The 15583-nt window shown below is 47.1% G+C and overlaps 1 protein-coding gene across 43 annotated transcripts in view; it reads left to right on the top strand.

The window, feature by feature from the left end:
- Tcf7l2 (transcription factor 7 like 2) overlaps positions 1-15583 on the top strand; it is a 191462-nt gene that overhangs the window by 110742 nt on the left and 65137 nt on the right. For 10 of the 43 annotated variants that reach the window (XM_042265452.2, XM_042265438.2, XM_076563331.1 and 7 more), the window contains one exon: positions 10836-10979. The exons of the other annotated variants lie outside the window; for them this stretch is intronic. In XM_042265452.2, the coding sequence (XP_042121386.1) occupies positions 10836-10979 (144 nt within the window). The remainder of the gene's footprint in view (positions 1-10835; positions 10980-15583) is intronic. 43 annotated transcript variants of the gene reach the window in all.

Below are 15583 nucleotides of genomic sequence, written 5' to 3' on the forward strand. Positions count from 1 at the left end.
AATGACACCCAAGGCTGACCTATGGCTTCCACACTCATGTGCCAACACATGCATCTGCACACACTCACACACAAATGAAAACAATAAATCAAAATTAAAGAATAGTTTCATGCTGTCTTCTGGGATTCACATTTTGCTTTGTAAATCTCTTCTTAAGAGGGTGCCTATGGACAGTACATCATCAGTTTCCTGGCCCTTCCAAGACGCATCTGGGGAAGCAGATGAAAGGTGTAAATTAAGAAAAGCAAGTGTTCGCGGCTCCCACCTTAACCTCTGCTCCGTTAAATGGCTCTGTTGAAGAGGGTTGTCATGGCTCTTGAAAACTTGGGAAAATCCAAGCAAGCAGTGCCATTAGTCACCTTTGGGAGCCCAGGATGTTTGATGTGAAAATTATATGGGCACATCTAATTGGGTGCATTTTCACCCCATAAGATATGTACTAAAGGGGTGACACTCCCCCTTCCCTTCTTTTTAAGCTAAATTGTTTAATCTGAATTTCATACGGTTTAGAAGAGTTCCAACGAGTCGGCTGCCATTTTTTGATGTCTTTTGTTTAGCCACACTATTTGTGTGAGGCAACCACACACATCTCCAGACACCCAGAAAGAGCTGGTGATCCCTCCCATCCTTATGTCGGGGTATTGAGAGACCTATGATCCTCCACTCATGTCCTATAATTCAGCCTTCTTTCCAGGGTTCCTAGAGCCCACCCAGCAAACAAAGCCCCCACCCCACCCCACAACGCGTGCATGCGTGTGTGCGTGCGTGCGTGCGTGCGTGCGTGTGTGTGTGTGTGTGTGTGTGTGTGTGTGTGTGTGTACCTGTGCTTCCTGTAAAATAGAAAGAATAATTTTTGTCTTGCCTGATTCACAGAGCTGAACACTCATTTCCAGTAAAATGTGTTCAGAGTGAAATAGAAAGCACTCACACAGAGATAAGATAATGGACAATTAAGTTAATTTAAACCCTAGAGTTAACGACAGATCAGTTTATTCATACACCATGGAGTTCACCATGCAAGGCAGAGCAATGGTTTTAGTGTATTTATGGTATTGTTCAACTGCCACCACAGTGTTGGACTGTTGTATGCTTCCTCCTGACCACCTCCCCCAGAAAATACTTCCATCAGCTGCCACTCCTGTTCCTCTGTTCTCTTGTCTCTAGACGGCCATCAATCCTTTCTTTTTCTATAAAGTTCCTTGTTTTATGCCTTCACTTACCCATGGAAATTATGCAATGTGTGATCCTTTGTGACTGGCTTTTTTCACTTGGCTCAGTGCTTTCAATATCCAGGTATCATCAAGTATACCAGTACTTCATCCTTTAGCTGACTGAGTAATATTTCATTGTGTAGATTGACTATGTTTTATTTAAGAAAAATTTCAAAATTAAAAAACACCACCTAAGCTCATGTTTGTTTAATTTTCAAAACTTCTTTTCTTTTTTAAAGTTAAGGGATATTAAGGAACAAAAATTTCCAAATCTGTGAGGGGCCTGTATGTTTCAATGGGTCTGTACCTCGCAGAGGCTATCTAGGGCCAAATGATGGATGGAGCAAGGAAATTTCAATATTCACAGCCTCTGGAGAATCAAGGCTTACAATCAGTGAAACAGTAGCCATTTTTGGTTAGTCTCTCTGTGGCTTGACTGAGGGTGGAGATGTTACCCCCAGTGGCTGGAGCACGTCCCTGAGAGAACCATGTCTCTTCCGTCTGTGTTTTCTGCTGGTAATCCTTGCCGATGTGCTAATCAGTCAGCTGGCAGCCAGCAGTCTGAGGAGGCGAGAGCCGTGTCCGCCGTGGGGAATCTCCTCCTGCCTGGGGGCTCCTTCCTGGTTACCTTTTCAGGTGGCTGCTTTGAACCCACTGGAGAGTTGAGAGGCATGGCTAGGTTTGTGTTCTGGGAGCAGAGCTCAAGGGGTCTGTTCTGCGGATTTGGCTCTTTGGTCGGTTGGCGGAAGGCAGGGTCTCTCCCTTGGTTGACTGACTGAAGGCAGCAGGGTCTTGCTCAGGATGGAGTCTGCCTGGGTCAGATGCTCTGGTGGCTACCCCCCATGTTGCTGGCATTCATGTCCTGGAAGTGTCTTGTCTACTCACGTTACACATGGGGTGCTGGCTTCATTTTACAGAGCAGGGATGTGGTGGTGTAGAGACGGGCAGAGGCAGGTGGATCTCTGTGAGTCTGGGGTCGGCCTGGTCGCCCTAGCGAGTCCTAGGCCAAGCAGAGCTGTAGCTGAGATCCTGTCTCAAAAACAAAACAAGCACAACAGAAAAGACCAGAGAGGACTTGCTCAGCATGTGCCAAGCCTGGTACCGCACAGGACGGGTATGGGAGTGTAGACCTGTAAGCCCAGCATTTGGGAGTAAGAGGCAGGAAGATCAAGCCTGCAAGGGCTTCCTCAGCTCTATGTTGAGCTTAAGCTCTGCCTTAAAACAACAATAAAAATTGGAACACCATCTGATCCTTCTACACACACACACACACACACACACACACACACACACACACAAGCTTGTGTGTGTGTTTGCACACAGAGCTCTCTTTACTAATAAAGATACAAATATTTGATTAGAAGGAGGTAGGCCAAGACTTGGGCTCTACAGATCCTTTTTTTTTTTTTTTTTTTTTTTTTTTGCCAGGATTCTCACTCCTCCTTTCCCACTGAGAATCCCAAATCTCATACGAAAAAGCAGCTGAATCAGATTAGGTCTAACCTGAGCAAACAAACCTGCTTTTGGCCACATCACTGTCATACAAGCTGGGTCTACTCTGGAATCCCCAACCCCCTGGAATAGGCTCATGGGTAATAAAGGCAATCTCTCTCCCAATGGACCAGCTGGCAGTAGTGGTCCCTCCATCCCCCGAGGGCACTTTTGGGTGGCAAGTATCATTTTGTAGCCAGGGATGCTAACTAATGGAGTTGACAAGGCTCTCTTTAGATGCTCGTGTATGCTTCCATTTTTGTACAAGATATTATCATTCAAGATCAGTCCTGCTGGTGGGAATCATTGTCTTCTGAATATATCCGTCTTCAGAGTCTTCTGTCATAATTCGTCCTTTATAGTCTCTCGAACTGACTTTAAAATTTTTCAGCTTGATGTGCTTCATGACATTAACTTAATGTCTGTGATGGGTTTCAACCACCATGGTTTGTTTACATAAGCACCTAGAGACTTTAAATATCATTTTCTCAGAAGTAGCCCCTTGTTCACACAACCATTCAGTTATTAGACCACAAAGACCCACTGGGGATGGTGTCATCAGGAAGCACTTAGTGAAAAGTAAGTAGTACATTATTACCTAATGCTAATAACTGGTTAGTGGAATGGGAAAGGAGGACCCATATTTGGGGTTCCCATGGCTAACAATTTGTGGGTTCTTCAAACACTTGCAGGATGAATTCCAGGGTTCTTGTAGAAGTCTGTTGTTTGCATTTTAAAGCATTTGACTCTATTGATGGAGGAGAGGGGGTTGTTCATCAATACCAGCTTAGTTAGCAAGGCTATCTAAATGTCCTTGTGGGGAATGAGATTCCTAATCTGCCCACTCTGCTTTCTACTTCTCAACTCCATTTTAGGCAGATTACTCTCCCTTTATGAGGAACAATTTAGTTTTTAAAGAGAAGATTTCCCGGCAGACAGCACAGAGCCTGAACAGGTCTTACTCCCATGGCCATGGCTGTCTCAAGACTGTTGGAGGTATTCAACTTGCAGCTCATGGATGCACACACCCCAGAATAGCTGTTAATGTGGCCTAACACAAACCTGAACTTAAACTGCAGTTTTAAAAACTCAACTCCATAGTTCTCCACGTGGACACTGTGAATGACAGCTGTTGTAATATCAAAAGTTGGCCATCTGTAGACATTCCTTCACAAAGCTGGCCTGGGAGAAAGCGCTCCCTCTAGCCACAGCAAGTACTACATGGTGTTCGCTTTATCAGCTGGACTCCCAAGCTCTCTGTGGCCTGTAGTTCTTTAAAGCTGAGCTGATGTCTCAAGTCCTTCCACAGTGGGTCATTACTGAGGAAGGACTTGAACCCGAGGGTTAGGCTTGAGTGTGTCCTCCTTGAGCATGGTCTTACAGGAGTATTTGCTTACCTAGAGAGATGACATCACTAAGAACAGGGACACCAGGCTCCATATGGGGGTAAGGGATATGGAAGTGAGAGATGCTTTTCTTCTCATCTGCTTGAGGTCTGTGGCGCTCTCACACTATCCTAGAGAGCAGAAAGGAACTTCACATGGGTGTCAACTAGGGGCTGGGATGCGAGACTTGGTATTGCAGCCAGGCCTGGGCCTCTTCGACCCTGATTTCTCAAGTCTGGGCAAAGCTATGGCTCCCACTTCAGCTTGTTACCTTTTGTACAGTGAAGGCTTTGACCTCCAGGGTTGGAGGTAATTTGGTGTTGATAGCAGATGAAAGAGTAGAAATACCCTTCACTCAAAATGACTCCAGTATCCCTCCCCTCCGTTCCGAACCATCCCAGACTCTTAAAACCACACACACACACACACACTATATCCTTGTTTTTTTTTCCTGGTGTATGATAAAATACATCATATTTCCAACTTCTCAATATTTCATAGCTAGATTTGTTTTCCAAAGATGGGATGGGGAGAACAAGTCGTCAAAACTTTGTTTTATCCCGGAAGGACCTTTGGGATGCCGTCATCGGTTCATATTCTTGTGCCTTCCCTGGCCATGTAGAACGTTTGTATAGCAAAGTCCATCTTCATCCTGCATTGCCTTTTCTCCTTGACTGCAGCTGTCTGCCTCCAGGTAGATACCTTCTTATGTAATGGCAGTGAGCAGAGAGGAGGAGACAGGGCTTTTGGACTTGTGAGCTAGTAGCCTCATTGACAGGACACACTGAGCCACTGTAGGTCTTTATCTGTACTTACGTGAAGCTGAGGAGGTTACAGAGTGCTGGGATCATTAAGTGAAGATGGCTGTGCTCCCCCATTTCCGTGGGAGTGCCTCATTCCATTTGGACTTTTGCCTCCTCTCTAAGTTTGGGTATGTGAAGGCCCAGGTGGACATTGTTCCCATATCCATTGACCTTATTGATGGTCACTCCATGCCAGTTAATGCCTGTAGACGAATTTCTAAATGATCTTATTAAATAAAAAATACGGAGCCAGAAATTTGTATTAAAGCCTGAGAGAAAGATCAGAGGAATAGGACAAGCCACGAGCTAACCTCACCTCACCAACCCCACAGCTTCCAAAGAGAGCTTCTTCCTGTACACTCACGTTTCTATGCCTTTTCTATTCTGTTCTGCAAGGAGCTCTCTTAGCCCAGCTATATCACTTCCTCTTCCTAAACAGCTCTGTCACTTTTTGTCTGTCTGTACGGACCTCCAGAACTCTATGGTTGGTACTGGGATTAAAGGCATGTGTCACCACGCTTGGCTCTGTTCCCTAGTGTGGTCTTGAACACACAGAGACTCTGCCTGCTAAGGGCGTGTGCTACCACTGCCTGAATTCTTTGTTTACTTATAATGGCTGGCCTTTTCCCTCTGATCTCCAGGCAAGCTTTATTTATTAAAGCACAAATAAAATATCACCACAAATGCCAATTCTGAGTGGGGTGCTTGAGTGGCAGGGACATGCACACTTGAAGAGGGAGAGGCTGTGTATATGGCCTGGACATTTGTCTGTCCTGACTCTGAGACTTCCTTTTCCATGATTCAGTCCGGACTGACCAGGCATGCAGTCATGCACATGTGTGGGCCATGTACACGTGTGTGTACCCACTCCCACCAACTCACACTTTTAGAAAATTACTGATGGAAAAATTTTGCATGTGTTTGCATGTTAATAATGGTACCTGGGTTTGGGGATGAACTGGGCTTGTTTTCAATGATAGAAATGGTTGTTTGCCTGGAGGCTGGATTACACATGCTCTGCCTCCACTGTAAGTGGTTAGAACATAGTTCAAATGTAATTAGTTCCCATCAAAGTCACCCCATCTTCTGAGATGAGAATTGTTCATGGTGCTTGAAGTCAGGTCCCATGACCCAGGAAGACCTTCTGCTTCTCTCCAAGGTGATATTTATGTGTATGTGGTTGTTCGTATGGTTGGATGGCTGCTGATGTTTTCTATTGGCTTTGTTTGTATGAAAGCTTATACATGTGTGTATATAGGACACAAAAATGAGGATTCCTCCCATTAACTTGTATTGCTTTGCTTGGTTTGTTAATTGGCCCTTGTTGGTATCCCTATTAAATTGATTATTTATTTCTATGAAGATGTAACATTTTCTCGGAGGGCCCTGAAGTGCTGGTGTTTTAAAATCTGAGTTTTAGTTTCTTCTCTTCCCACCTCCACACCCCAGGTATATGGACTTGGACAGGCTTACGGATCTGCAGACTGATTGCAAGATTTGTCCCATTCAAGCTCTGCTCTCCCTTAGAGACTTGTGGGTGGTCTCTCTCCACTTGCAGTGGAGGAGAAAATGGCCTTAGAATTCAACCATATATATTAGGGTTCTGCCGAGACAGACCCGAGTGAATGCTGTGTAGGGTCATAGAAAGTGATTTGGCATCAGGAGCTGTTCCACACATGAGGCTGGGAAGTCTGAGGATCTGAGACTGACACCCAGGACACCCAGGAGGACTGAAGGCATCATCCTGATTTGTCAAAGAACCAAGGACTAGCAGAGGGGTGGTTAATGTCCTTCTGCAGCCCGGGGCCTCTATACTTCGGAAGGAGTTGTGTTTTAGTCACGCTCAAAGGAAATTGGGCCAGAGGAATTCCTTCTCCCATCCAGGGCTCTGTTTTCTGGTTTCTGCAGGCCTTCATCTGTGGACACAAGGAGCCTACCCATACTAGGGAATACACATACTAGTCCATCCACTCAAGTGTTAAACTCATCCAAAACACATCAGAATTTGTTTTTCTTTTGTTTATTTATTTATTTTTTAATTTTATTTTTTTCTTGCCCCTCCTCCCCAACAAAACAGGGTTTGTCTGTGTAGCCCTGGCTGTCCTGGAACTCAGGCTGCAGACCAGGCCAGCCTCAAACTCAGAGATCCTCCTGCCTCTGCTCCCCAGTACTGGGATTAAAGGCGTGCACCACCACTACCCTCATTTTATTTTTTCTTGAGTCAGGGATTGAACCGAGGGTCTTGAACATGTTAGACCTCCTTTGAGCCACATACACCCCAAGCCAAGAATAAAGTTGGAGCACATACCTGGACATCCTGTGCACAATCCAGTCAAACAAACATGTGAAATTGATCAAAGACAGAACCAATAGGAGGCACATATAGTTCATGTTGTACATATAGTAAAAAGAGTCTTCACATAAGGAATTGGCTTACACAGTTATGAAGGCTGGGACTTTTCTGGAGCCAAAAGTAAAGCTTAAGCCCCCCTCCCCGACAGCTTAGTAGATTGATTCAGATTCTAGTAGCAAACAGTTGTTGGCCAGTTTCACTCTGGTATTATTCAATGCAATATGTTTCTGAATGTTTCAGTATTTTTAGAGCTTGTTGGTTTTTTTCAGTTTTGTTTTGTTTTGTTTCTTAAATTGTTGTCCAGGTCTTTTTATCTTTATTTCCCATTTGTGTGCGTGCGTGTGTGCATGCATGCTTGTGTGTGTGTGAGTGTGTGGGCGTTTCCCAGTAAAGCAGTTTCTATATTTTGACTTGCTGGCTTCCATTTTATCACATGACTTTGACTATCACCAGCATCTTATGGAAGGAGGCAGTAAGGTCACAAGGAAGTACTGTAGTGGAATATGCAAATTCTGCTGGACTTGTGGGCGTTTCCTGTAGCTGTGTACAGATCTGCCTAACACACCATGTTGTTAGGTGTTAGGCAACCAAGCCCTCTGTCCCCTCCAGCCCGCCTTCCGTATTAGCATGCTACATGCTAAGGCCCTTAATTCCGTCTTCCTTCTCTGGAAGAAACACCCCTTCAGAAATCCACCACATCTAGGCAGTGTTTTCCCAAGCCAGGGCCCCTGCCAAGGCTATGCGGCTCCCACTTCTGGATCCACATTCCCAGTTTGGTCAGGGCCTGCAGTGGCTTCGATGGGGACTCTAGAGGCCAGCAGGAGAGCAGGGCGGTATGTGGTAGTGCCGCTCCCTGAGGCAGGAGGGAGCTCAGGCCTGCGCTTACTTCTCTACAGTGTCTGCCCCTTCTCTTCACTTTACCACTTAATGGTGGACAGTCCCTGAGCTCAGTCCGCCGTGGCTGAAGTGCTCTCCCCCCAATTTCTTCTTCTCTCTTCATTCCTAAGGCAAGCTGCCTGAGAACATGAATCCGCAGATGTCTAACTGAAAAGTCAAGGGGAAGGAGATAGCTCCTGTGGCTGGATCCAGGGGCCCTTTGCTCTGCTGTCGTCCTCCAAGTTGACTTCATCGCATAGAAGCTTATTCAAGTCCAGAGAGCTCTTACCTTTGCCCCTCAATGTCTGTGACTCGGTTTTGAGTCGGCATCTGTGCTGAGAGGTTGCCGTGTGCAGGGTGGGTGCACGCGGAGTAAACCTGTCCACACCTCAAGCTGGGGAGCAATGCACTCTACCTCAGCTATAGCTTCCCAGAGTCAGGCTAGTGTCTTCTAAATAATGTCAGATTTTATTACTGGGGAAACCAGGAAAGGCCATGGAACACAGAACCCAGCAGCTGCTGGAATCAGCATTCATCATTCTTAGCCCCCGCTTGAGCTTTGGGTTCCTCGGCTATAAAGCCCTTCCCTTCCCTTCTATTCATGTGTACGTCCAGAGCTTCCCCAGACTTCTATGTCCTAACGTTTTTAAGGCGTTTATAACTCATTCTAGTCTATGACAATGTTAGAAGCGGATGTCTTAAAGACACCAGATAAATGGGGATAAGGTGAATCCTGCAAGTTCAAAGCTGTTGGCTCATCAGAGACAGGGACTATGACCACCAAATTTGGCTCTGAGATTCCCTGACTCCTAAACATGGGAGGAAAAGTATCTAGGGTTATAGATAGAGGTGTGTGTGTGTGTGTGTGTGTGTGTGTGTGTGTGTGTGTGTGTGTGTGTGTGTGTGTAGGGGAGGGGAGGGGTTCCTCTAAGAGCATCCATGGAAGGTGACAGAGACAGTGTACTTGAAGGCAGTCCTTGCTCGCTGTGTGCTTCTCCTATTTCTTTCCCAAGCTCCCTTCTCCAGCCACTTGCCCCTGGGAGACTTGCTTTTGTGGTCGTTCTTTGTTAGCCAACAAAGCAAGGAGATAAGCATTAAGTCCTCACATTGCTGGGCTCCTTCCAGCAACAACTGGAGAGTCCACCGTGCTGCCCTTGAAGGCGTAGACACAGCTGATACGCTCCCCTCCACCGTAAAGCTGGGCTGATCTTTCAGATGGGCTCACACGTCCTGTGACTCACCCCATTTACCAGTGAGTACCGTGAAGGTCCTGCTTCCCAGATGGACATCAGACAGCCCCATGATAGCCAGTCAGTGCTCCTGCTGGCCCTTAGCTGCTGATCCTGGACAGGTCCCCAGCGTCCAGCAGTTGGTAGCCCTTTGTCACCTGGGGAGCTCAGTTTGCCTGTGGATGGCTGTAATGCCTGAAAGCAACCGAGAGCATATGGAAAGATGGTGTTGTGATGGCCTTGTAGGCTGCTCCAGGGTTGTGGCTCCCAATCTTTATTTTTATTGATTTGTCTTCCAGAATTATCTGTAGTTGTCTGGGCTAGGTGAGTTTACTCAGTCCATTATTTGCAATGAACATAAAAAGGTATAGTTACCCTCTTCCTTCCCTCCCTCCCTCCCTCCCTCCCTCCCTCCCTCCCTCCCTCCCTCCCTCCCTCCCTCCATGCTGGGATAGAGCTCAATGGCAGAGCTCTCACATAGCATATGCAAGAACCTGGGTTCAACCCCAGCATCACCAGCCAACCAACCAACAAACCTGAGAAAACCGGAATGGCATTTGTTCTTTTGAAGTAGCCCTTCTTCACACCCCTAAATTCTACCTCTGAATTCTCTACCTTGTAAGTGGAGCTGTAACAAACTTCTGACCAGGCATGTGGGTCTACACAGCGGCCGTTTGCTGGAGTTGACTAAGCACAGTCCATACTGTCCCTCTAGCTGTGTGACCTTGGGCATGCTCCTTAACGTCTCTGAGTCAGTTTCCTCCTCTGTGAAATAGGCAGAAGACTCTTACCCCTTTTGGTGGTTGTGGGAGTTCATGGGTAGGCAGCACAACCCTCTCTAGGGCCTGGGTGGAGAAGGCAGCTTTGGGGACCTGACACCTATTGAGTAGACTTCCCTTCAGCACACTTCCTGAACACATGGGGTGTGCAGCTCCTGATCCACGGAGGGTTGGGGGGGGGGGTGCTACCGCGTCTTCTCTTAGAAGGCTGCAGTGTAAGAGAACAAAGGAGTGTTAAGACAGGAGCCCCAGCAGCTCAGGTAGTGAGTGCATTCCTACACGAGCGTGTATCACCCTGAGGTATACATGCACGTCAAGCATGTGTGAGTCCGAGGTGCAGACTCCAGCAAACCCACTAAGTGCATCCTAATGGAAGCGTCAGTACGGTAAGTTAAGAGAGAAGGTACAGCCAGGTGGCCGGTTGCTTAGAGGAAGGAGCGACCATGTGTGGCAGGGGATAATGTGTTCAGGGCTGGGCATGGTGGGGAGGGACGTCGTAGGCAGGGCTGCATGAGGAAGTTGTGTTTGCGATGTCTCTCAGGGACCCCAGCTGCATGGCAGGGAGGCGCGGAGAGTTCTGGGCTCCTTTGGTTGTGGGGCATCTAGGGCCGCGGGTTAGGTGGAGAGTCAGGCTGGGGGCTGGGTGTGCCTTGGTGACTCGGCCCTCTCCCTGCCAAGCCTCACTCTGTCCCCCTTTCTTCCTGGCAGCAGAGTCCCCTCCCTTGCTGCACTCAGGGACATGCCTGTCAGCACTTCTACCCCCCCTCAGACTTCACTGTCAGCACGCAAGTCTTCAGGGACATGAAAAGCAGCCACTCCTTACAAAAGGTTGGGGAGCCCTGGTGTCTGGAGGTAGGTCTCGGAGCAGAATGACGGTATGAGACGAGCCAGCCCTGAAATGAAGCCACCCATCCAAAGTTTACCTCACATGAGGGCAGGGCCCATGCCTCCACCTTCATCCCCGAATTCTCCTTGAGTCACTTTCATTCCAGGTGCCATGATGTCTGGCCGTGCTGACCACTGATAGGGAAATCATAGCCATAAAGTTGCCACTTTACAAGAAGAGGGTGGAGGCCGTGCCGGAGTGGATGCAGGATGCCCAGCTGGCTCGTAAAGGCCACGTGACCCAGTGTCACACGCAAGAATGCGCATTATTCCATCAGACTTGAACCTAGAAAGCAATTTCCTGGGGCTCTTTATGGCTCCCACTGGAAGGGAAGCTAGCTATTGGCTCAACTCAGCCATTGCTACTAGCAATTAGCAGTCTATAGTATAGATTTCCTTTTCAAATTCAGGGTGCTGAGAAATGCCTCCCACCTCCCAAGATCCCTGGCTAGCTGAGGCAGGCACAGCCCCATGACTGCTCCCAGATGTTCTCCAAGGACAGGAAGCATTGTTAATTTCCTTTAAATAATTCAATGCAATGTCAATACCCCACACGACTCTGTGCTCCAGGAGTGACAGCTCTCTTCAAATTAGTAGTCCCAAGAATAAAGAACTTCCAGAACATTCTTTTATCTTCAGGAAAGCAAACATCAATGCAGACTTTCAAAAAAAAAAAAATTAAAGTAACTCTTAGATTTAGATAGAAGATGATGTTTTGGTTTTCATGAATATTCACAAGCCAATTAGTGGAGTCTTTTAAAACCAATAATTGTGTCCCTACTAGGTGCTGAGTGTATGCTGTATGCTAGAGGGTACTGAGTTAGAAAACAGAGTTTCTCTAGTGGGCAGAATGAGCACCTGGAGAGATATGGAGCATGCACACAGATGTCTTGCCTCTAGAGAGGGAAATTGCAGAAGAAATCATGTTAAAACCCTTGTTCTACTTAAGAAACAGTAAACAGCCATTTAGGAGAACCAGAGACATGTAGAAAAACATGTAGAAGGCACGTCACACCCAGCCCCTCGTACGACCTGTTGATCATCTCGTTTTTGATGAGTTTCTTTAGCCATGCATGTTCACAAACTTCAGGAGCATTGATGTTGGGGTCGTACTGACACCGTTTTGTGTTCTCTTCTCACCCGCCGTAGCAGCAAGGAATGCTCTCCTTTGTTACAGCATGTGCTAGGAAGACCCTACGTCCGGGTCCTTGGAATTCCTGTGCTCTAACCATTACTCTTCATTCAAGTGGGGATAAAACAGAGGGTGTTCCGAGGGCTTTGAACCTCTCCTGCTCCCTTAGCTCTGACATGCCTGTGATTGGACTGTACGCACTCTCTGAATACCTGCTGTGCGCGCGAGGGTTTAGCTGGTTCAGCGTGGCAGGGCGCCGAGGCTTCCACTCTGCAGTGGCCGTGACCTGGTGGAAGCTTTTCACAGCAGATCCTGCCTGGTCAGCTTTTCCTAAGCATAGCAGCTCATTCTGACTCTCAAGGATAAGGCTACCCCACCAGACCTGGCAGATTAGGCTAGCCCACCTGGCCTGGCAAAAGGTAATTCGTTAACCTTTGGTCAGAGTTGGGACCTGGATAAAGGAGCAGCAGGTGCCTGTTCTGATATGAGGAAATGGAATAGAGAGACTGGCTTGCTTCCTTGTAGCTCAAGATTTGCAGGAGCCGATTAGAACCCTGGCGCCAGAGACTGTGAACATTTCTTCTGCTTGTCCTTAGTACAGAAAAAAACAAAACCTGATGAAGGATAAACCCACAGATTGTGAATAGGCCAGGCACAAGGGTGCTGAGTATGAGCGTTACCAAACTGCTCTCTGCCTCGGTTTCCCTGTCCTGTAGATGGGCGTGTACAAAACCAGTGCATGAGAGAGGTCAATAGAGGAAGCACAAGCAGGAGACTCCACATGCCTGAGCATCTCTTGGATGGACTAGTCACTGCCGATCTGCTCAGCTATGTGCACGGCACACTTTGTTTCCATACTTTCTGTCCTGCGTGGGGAGAATTATGTTTAACATGGCCAGTACTCACTACTTGAGGAATTTTGGTGGAGTGTGAAAACCCCGACCTGTGGTGTGAGCATTCTAGAAACAGCTCTAGGGAGCCAGATGATTGGCAGTCTGCAAACAGCAAGTCCCGAGTCTGTCACCTCGATTGGCAAGGCTCTCGCTTCTCCTTGATGCAATGCCTGGATGTGTAAAAAGCCTGGTAATGGAATACTGGCCAGGCTTGCTTCACTGGGTACCCAGGGAGATCCTTTGACATTTCACACAGACTTCCTGTGGCCCGGCACTACTGTAAAGGATTGTACTACTGTATTAACTCTTTGGACCCCGACAGCAGCCTTAAGAGGCAGCGCTGCACACGCCCATTCTGTAAATAGAGATAACTGAGCCAGAGCCATGGAGCACCTTAAGATCACACAGCTAGAGAGTGGGTGCCATAAAATGCTGCTAATGGCAGACTGCTGTCGTTCATGGTTCAGTATTTTCTCCACTTTCCAGAAGGAGGGTGCATTTGGTCCTGTGTGCCACCCCGCCTTCTTGGGAATTGCAGCAAGTGTCTCAGTCAGGAGATACTCCACATCATCTCTGATCAGCATCCATTGTCCTTCTCCCCTGTTGTTGTTGTTCGGCGTAGGTCCTGACCTTTGCGTCTCTTCCCTTAGGGAATTCAGTAGATAGACAGGCTGGGTAAATATGACTAAGTCAACACCCACCTGGGCAGGCATGAGTCACTTCTTTCTAGTGTGCTATTCACGTACGTTTTAAAGCTGGCCACACAAACTCACTGCATTGGGGCTGTGACTAGTGACAATAACAGGGTGTGACACAGCGTAACTGCTTTCAGATAAGAGCGTTTTCCTGGGATTGCTTTGTCACCACCATGCCACCGAAATACCTGCAGACAAACTTCTTAACTAGTTTTTGTCAGAAGCCTTCTCATTCACTGTCCTTCCTCTTTGCGGGGCGGTCTCTGAACTTTCCCAGTCAGTGGCTGGGGGCTACTAAAACCGTACACTCACTCCGTCTATTCAGCTTTTATTCTTATTTTTGGTTGACTTACCCTCTGGCTAGCATTGAGCCTTTTTTGACTTCATTTTTAGGTGTGTGTTTTCGAAAGGACCAGATTAGGGATGAGCCTTACTCCTTAGCCCCACAGCCTACACATGTAAGGGGAAAGCCAGTGCGGCTCAGCTGCAAAGCCAGTGTGGAGGCAGAGTTGACCAGTTGGAGAGAGGAAATGAAACTGTTCTTAGGTTTATTAGACCACATCCTATAAGTCTGTGGCTTCTTACATGTCTGATTTCTAAAAAGCATGGCAGCACAGCTGGCTTTATTTTTGCTTATTCGTCATTTAAAACAAATAAAGATATTACTTCATTTCCCGAGTCCTTCATTTTTCAGCTTTATATGGAAGATTTATAAATCTTTATATTATAACTCCACGTTAGCAGGCATCAGCTACCCCCCCCCCCCCCCGCTGCAAATAAAAGCAGAGTTTACCCCTTAATTAGAAGCAGCCTGAGCAACAATGTCAAACGCACCCCTAAAGGCAAAGTTTGAATTTGGATGAACTTGCAGTGTTCCAAAGCTGAGCTTCAGAGTCGTAGGTGGGCTCATGTCGTGTCGGTTGGTTCCCCACTTGTTCTGCGACTCTAAACGTAACATGCTTTCCTGTGCATGCAGGGAGGACTGTTAACTTCTCCTGGCTGTCCATTCTAGAAGTGGGGGTCGCTTGCCCTTGCTCCCAAGCAGACGTGACTCATCTCTATGTTTCACTGCTATAGGGCAACTTGACAGAGGGTATATATAGAAAATACCACAGAGGGAGGTTCTGGAATAGTTTATGATGCCCACCCTCCAATGTATGAACCATGGTTTCCTTATACAACCCAGACTCCTTCTATACAGAAATTGACCAGCAATCCCCTCTTCCCATCCATACATGTTTGACAAGGTATAGTCTCGTTACTGTGGTCTTCTAGGCTAAATGAGGACATGGTCCTCTGTCACTCTGAAGTCCCACCTAGGTGTTTCTCATGCCTCAGTGAGGTCACACCCTAGTGTATGGGGAGTATGGTGTAGTTCCAGTCCACTCATCTGACACTCGTTGATCACAAGAAGGGTCGTGTTCCATGGCCTCTGTCTGATGTTTATCATTTGTTAGACTGAAAAAACTACGTCACTATGGACGTCATTGTCACTTTGAACACTTGTTTCCTACCCTTGAGCTGGTATATGGGATAAGAAGTCCCTGCTGTATGGGACAGTCATCTCAGGAATTCACCTACGGAAGGTGGCTGGCTCTTCTGCTTTGTGTAAAGCCTTGGGGGTCCAGCTGATCTTGCTAACCGGACAGTCTTTGGCTCTTAACTTGGTGCCTGCCTCTGTTTCCCACTTCTGTGCTAGTCACATATTTTCTCCACATCCTTGACACAAGTCATGAATAAGGAAGACTCAGGCCTCTGTGGGTGATAGCTTGCTTCTTTGAGGTGAAACATTAGATTTTCATGGGCTAGATTATATCAAGAGATTTATATATTCAAGGTATAAATCAGCAC

Source organism: Peromyscus maniculatus, chromosome 1 (assembly GCF_049852395.1).
Source record: "Peromyscus maniculatus bairdii isolate BWxNUB_F1_BW_parent chromosome 1, HU_Pman_BW_mat_3.1, whole genome shotgun sequence".
NCBI lineage: Eukaryota > Metazoa > Chordata > Mammalia > Rodentia > Cricetidae > Peromyscus > Peromyscus maniculatus.